This window comes from Branchiostoma floridae, chromosome 1 (genome assembly GCF_000003815.2).
Source record: "Branchiostoma floridae strain S238N-H82 chromosome 1, Bfl_VNyyK, whole genome shotgun sequence".
In the NCBI taxonomy this organism is placed as follows: Eukaryota; Metazoa; Chordata; class Leptocardii; order Amphioxiformes; family Branchiostomatidae; genus Branchiostoma; species Branchiostoma floridae.
Window position 1 is genome coordinate 29,641,752 of NC_049979.1, and position 3,165 is coordinate 29,644,916.

At 38.7% G+C, this 3,165-nt stretch overlaps 1 protein-coding gene across 1 annotated transcript in view; it reads right to left on the reverse strand.

The window, feature by feature from the left end:
• Nucleotides 1–589: 589 nt before the first annotated feature.
• Nucleotides 590–3,165, reverse strand: part of LOC118421999 (galactosylceramide sulfotransferase-like) — a 12,470-nt gene continuing 9,894 nt past the window's right edge. Inside the window, exons 4-5 of the mRNA XM_035829539.1 lie at nucleotides 2,629–2,819; nucleotides 590–604 (exon numbers count right to left, since the gene is read on the reverse strand). Coding sequence (XP_035685432.1) covers nucleotides 590–604; nucleotides 2,629–2,819 — 206 coding nt within the window. The remainder of the gene's footprint in view (nucleotides 605–2,628; nucleotides 2,820–3,165) is intronic.

The window sequence follows — 3,165 nt, forward strand, 5'->3', positions numbered from 1 at the left end:
GATGCCATAACACATAGATTCCCGCCAGCCCGTTGTGTATCGCTCCTTCTGATCGGTCAGAATTTGGATCGACACCAGAAGGAGCGATACATACAGGACTCTGACCAATCAGAATGAGAGATTGAGAGATACATGAACAGCACATAGCAAGGAGGAAAGATCAGACCCCGGAGGGAGGAATGATCATGAATACAGTACAGTAAAAATTTGAAAAGGTTTGACATGCCAAGACGGCAATGTTTCGAATATTTTCTGTGGAAATTTTGGATTCAAAATGTAATATGTAATCTCCCTATGTACCAGAAAACAAATATGAAATTTTAGAAATTCTACAAAGGAATTCACACATATAGTACCAAGGGATCTATACGTCATACAGGAGTTTGCAAGTTTGTGTAGGCTCTATGATAATAACGTTAATGACCCGCCTGTTCCTCGGTGCATATGATGTGATGACGCCTGGTCCTTTGCTAATACCACATCATAAAACCATCTCGTTCACTTTGCTCACTCGGTGGTTTCATTCGATGGTCACAGCAAAGGACTAGGTGTTATTACACCATATACACCTCAGGGGGGTCATTAACCCTTAATTATTACCAGCCTATACATAGAACATAATATTATGGTAGTGAGAAAAACAGGATTAAGGAGAAAGGTTGTCTGGGCATCAACTGGCAAAACCAAATTGGTGCGGGAGATCATAGCAGTCACATTGTAATGGCAATATACGAATGTCATGTGCTGTTCACTAAAACATGTAAGGCCACATTGATTTGATTATATGGATGACATTCTCTGGGAACCCCAAAACAGATGCCAGTGTGGGAATAAAAAAGTTTGATACAAAAACTTGCCCTCATTATGAAACCTATGTGGTCCGAGGAAGGACCACACAGAATATAAATATACTAAACAATAGATTCTTCATTTTTGTTCTTTCACATCTTCTTTGACCTTGGAATATTCTATGACGTTTTCCAATATTCATTTTTGTAATCCACGGCATATGTCTGGTTATTTTGAAGCTGCTTTGTATTATCTACAGTGCAGTTGAAAACTTTTTTTAATTTTTGGAAATGGCCGAAAATTGATGCACGTACGGATGTCATCCATATAATCAAATGAACATGGCCTAGTGTCAAGCATTAGGATGGAGCAATAGCTTTTCAAAACCTGCAAAAAACATTTCAAACATACACACAGGTGGAAAGACAGAAGGGAAGAGGAAAGACAAAAGTTTGTGTAAGTAACAAATCTGATATCAAGCTATTTGATGGCAAATTCTATGGGCAGAATATTGCTTCATACATACTGCAAAATCAGTGGAGCCCATTAAGCCACAGCAAGTAAATCTTATGGATGACATCAGCGCGCGTATTAATTTTCGGGGATGGTCAGATAGACCAAAATAGGCAAACATGTTGTGTTGTAGCCTAATAATCATACAAGTGACACTAGGGAGGTAGCCATGACTATAGTTGGAGAAGTGAAACTTGTTGGATAGTTGTAGAAGTGCCAGTTCAGTTCAGTTCATCCTCATATGAGGTGCCATTAGAAGTGCTACCAATATGGAAGCCATGAATGTAGTTGCTAGCTTGGTAAGTGATACCAGTGTACCACACTAGTATCACTTTTACTACACTAGCACTTCTTTAATACAGCAATGAATGCCTTGTTAGTTGTGATGCCACATTTTGTCACTTCAAATCTTGTTACGACGTTTATGGTGTCTATTTTGAAAATTTAGCCATCTTGTTTTTTTTCCCATCTTGTTTTTTTTTGCGCTATCTCATTATTTTTGAGCTATGCGTAGGATGTCATCCATAAAATTTACTTGCTGTGGCCTTATGCAAAATACAAGGGGCATTCAAAAAGTATTTGAGACCGTTGGTTTTATAACAGGCTCATTTCGTCATGGAATGAGATGATATTTGGCATCAAGGTAAAAGCATTTATCCTCTAACTTGTGATAGAAATATCTTAATCTGTTGTTCAGGTTTTTATGAGTGACTGACTTAATATAACAGCAAACTGCTATTGGCGAAGTTCATATGTCACAAAATGTATTCTAAAGGGCACCCGTCCCATTCCTTTTCAATGCGGAAAAATTATTGAAATTACTGTCACAATTTTAGATAGAAAAATCATGTTTTGTCTGGTGTCTTATTTCCTGTGCAAGTCAGTAACTCATATGAATGGAAAGTGAAAGTTTGTACAATAGAACAGCGCACAAAAATGTGACTACATTTCCATGGAAGGTACTGCAAGTTATCTTATTTTCCCTGGGTCATTTTGATTTAAGCTCAATTGCTTGGGGAATGGAGGAAAAATGGAATATTTTTTGTGTGCAAATTATGTACATGTATTCAGGATCGGGAGAAGGGGTGCATACTTTATTTGTTTTTTTGCATTCCATATTTCAGGCCTGCAAATATGTCTTCCAATTGCCAAAAATAGCGGTATGTACTTTAATCGAGAAAATACAATTGGAAATCAACGGTATAGAGCATCTGATGAAACATTTTTGCTATGAATCGCCAAGATACTGTCTTACACTGCCCATCCATTCCAGACACCACACCATGTTCTACAAAAAGCACAAGTGTATACAGCATATGAACTCACCGAGTCGTACAGCTTGCGCTGACGCGGCCATGTCCCAGTGGGCGGGGGGCCCGGTTCACCCCCCGCCTGTTCCTCCAGCATGCTGCGTGGCCCCCGTATGTGGGAGTACTTGGTCTCTACTATCTCTTCTCCACCCTTCCTGTCTCTTTGTCTCTCCATCTCTTCTGTTAGTCTGTTGCTATCCACAGGGCCTAGAATATAAAATGTTAAAGGTATCTACGTAATAGTTACAACATTTCAGGCTCCTCTATGGCAAAATAGGGTTGCTCCACTCACAAGGAGGTTCCTTTTAACACCTGAGGCAAAGCAAACATTTTTGAACCTGAGGATTTCTGATCATGAACTGTTTGATAGTTTGTTACATGTATTTTCTATGGATTAGAAACTGTTTTTGTTAAGTTAGCCCATGTTATTTTCAGAACTGTTTACCGTATAGACTTCATATTATTTTGTTTAGTTTGATGACCCCGGCGTCCTGTTTTCTGGTCTGTTAACCTATTTTCTGAGCTGTTTTTTGTAGAGAGATTACTGCTTGAT